Here is a 2,589-nt window from a genome sequence, read left to right on the forward strand (position 1 = left end):
TGTCCACAAATTTATTGATGATACTTGTAGATTTTAAATTGCTATAATATTGAACAGAATTTTCGTTATATCACTTGTAAAATTTATATTTTTATGTATCATTTTGCATGACATACTGTTATATATAAGGAGAGAAACTAGTAAGTTGTAAAAGCTTTTTTCCAATCCTTTTGATTCATTCAATACAATATGTTCAAAACAAACAAGGGATGCTCGGTTTTGCGGTGCCCTTTTTTTGTCTACTATTCAATAAAAAACAAAAAAAATAATAGTGTTTTTTTTTTATTTCAAAGACAGGATAAAAATGAGTCGGACTCTCAACCCCCTGATCTTTTTATTACTGGTCCGATTTTCGATGAATTCGTGACTACTAACAATGTTTTGATGATACATGTTTATTTTAATAACAGAAAACTCACCGATATTTCAACTTAAAAGAGAGTTAGAAGATAATTCTTAGGTAGTTCTATGGATAAAGTAATTATCCACTGAGTCAATTCACCTTAGAATCGATTTATTCATAGGAACCGCCATGGATAGAAAGGAATTTTGCCATACGAGTTTCGGGTAGATTTTTTGCTGGAATAGTCCTAAAGTACAAAATATAAATCACCAGGTATATGATAAATCTTGGCTGTTGTGTTTTATTTGTACAAACATAGTTACAGAAATTTACTACATGGTTAAAGGATCTCCTACATGTATTTGATTTTTTTCACTTCGGTAGTGCCTAATTCGACAACAAAGAGGTTGTCTCCAGCGTCTACAAATAAACCAAATGGAGAAGCTAAGGGAATGTTATCAATGTAACAGAGGAATTGTCCGTCCTGATGTAGGATGTGGATACATTTGTTGTTGCAGTCTGATATCAGGATCTGACTCTGGCTGTCTGTTGCAATGCCAACTAGATCAAATGGTCCCGTGAATAAAGAGGCATGACCAATGTATCTAAATCGGAGTTGTCCATCCAGATTAACTACCACTACAGTGCATAACCCATAGTCAGCCGTGCAGATATCTAGATTCCTATTCTCACTGATGTATTTACATCCACTGAATGAATACAGAGGATGACCTTTATTATCAAACTGAATAGTTTGTTTCTCCGTGGAGCCAGAGTAACGGACAATTTCTGATTGTATATAATCATCATTGTTCATGGAAACCAGGAGGTCACCAGATGAGGTAGAACAGAGATTGTAAGGTAGCCACTCCTGTAGTCTGATTACTTCTTGTACCTGTTCATTCTCCACTATATTTACAGTTCTTGTACCAGAATCAGTGTAAACAAGATGTCCACTTCTTGTCACTGCTATGTCATTTGGTTTTTTCCCTGATTTGGTTTGGATTGACTTCAATAGTTTACTCTGGAGGTTGTAGAGGCTAATGATATTTTCCTCTCCACATATCCAAATTTCTTCATCATTGAGGCAGGTAACACTGTATAGCAAGTCTCTAAACCTCGTCTTTATGGTTGTGAGGAGTTCTGGTTTATCAAGAAGTGGTTTGCCTGAGGGAGGATATGATAGAGCTTCTGATGTATCCAATGTGTAACCATCTTCATCTGATGTAGTGGATAATGCTGACAGAGAACCAAACATTTGATTCAGCCTTTCTATGTTTATCGGACGAGATGAGAAAGTAAGTAACGAGACATTGACTTTAGGAGATATACTTCTGAACTCAGAAGTCCTAGATTTGTATGAAGAGGTTAAAGAGACATCATTGGAGTCCAGTATTTTCTTCAGTTCAAGAATACTCTGTCTTAGTTCAGAAAGTTTCCGCTTGATTTCAGTTTCCTGTTTATTTATAGCAGCCAGATGTTTAGTTTTCATAGCATCAATTTCAGATTTTTGTTTGTTGACAATGATGTTTATTTCTCCATGCCAGTCTTCTCTTTGTTTGGTGATAGCTGATGTCAGTTTCTCGTAGTGTTCTTCCAAGGTTTCTTTTTCAGACTTTATATCTGATACAATTTCTTCATACGCAGGATAAATTTCTTTCTCTAGTTCTCTGAGGTCTTTTTCTAAATCTTTTGTTTTCAACCTAAGCTTTTTCTGAGCGTCAGTTATATTATGTCCTTTGTGTACACTAGAGAAGATGCATGTTGAACAGACAGGAATGTCACACTCCTCACGGTGAAGGTCACAATGTTTCTGTGTGTGGTTTAGACATTTTGGGTAGGGAGGATAAGAAGTTTGATGTTTATATGGTATAACCTTGTGTCTTTGGGATGAGTCTGAGAGATGACTTCCTACACAAGCCTTACACAGGCTAATCTGACAAAGTTCACAATGGCTCTGTAATGCAGCTGTTTGACACAGTTCACAGAGGAGAATGCCTTGGCCCCTGTTCTGAGGGTCCATTCTCGGTATATTTGTCACATCACGAAGGTGGTGCTGTAAAAGAAATTATGGAGTATTATTTTGGCATAGATCGGAACTTATACATGCAATGTAGATAGATAACAGGAGGCCACCCACACTTTGTACAAATTTTACGGGTGCTATTGCCATCGAAGCCCTACTTCCTATTCCAATCTGAAGACAGAAACTCACTGTACTAACTTCACTTATAAGAAATTAAATG

General features: G+C 36.3%; 1 protein-coding gene across 1 annotated transcript; it reads right to left on the reverse strand.

Annotated features, from left to right (window-relative positions):
- Positions 1-695: 695 nt before the first annotated feature.
- Positions 696-2,366, reverse strand: LOC133174785 (uncharacterized). Its single transcript, XM_061309882.1, has one exon. It carries the CDS (start codon positions 2,364-2,366, stop codon positions 696-698), a length of 1,671 nt encoding a protein of 556 aa, XP_061165866.1.
- Between the last annotated feature and the right edge of the window lie 223 nt (positions 2,367-2,589).

This window comes from Saccostrea echinata, unplaced genomic scaffold, assembly GCF_033153115.1.
Source record: "Saccostrea echinata isolate AGI-Se365-2 ecotype Australia unplaced genomic scaffold, CSIRO_AGI_Sech_v1 ptg000059l, whole genome shotgun sequence".
NCBI lineage: Eukaryota > Metazoa > Mollusca > Bivalvia > Ostreida > Ostreidae > Saccostrea > Saccostrea echinata.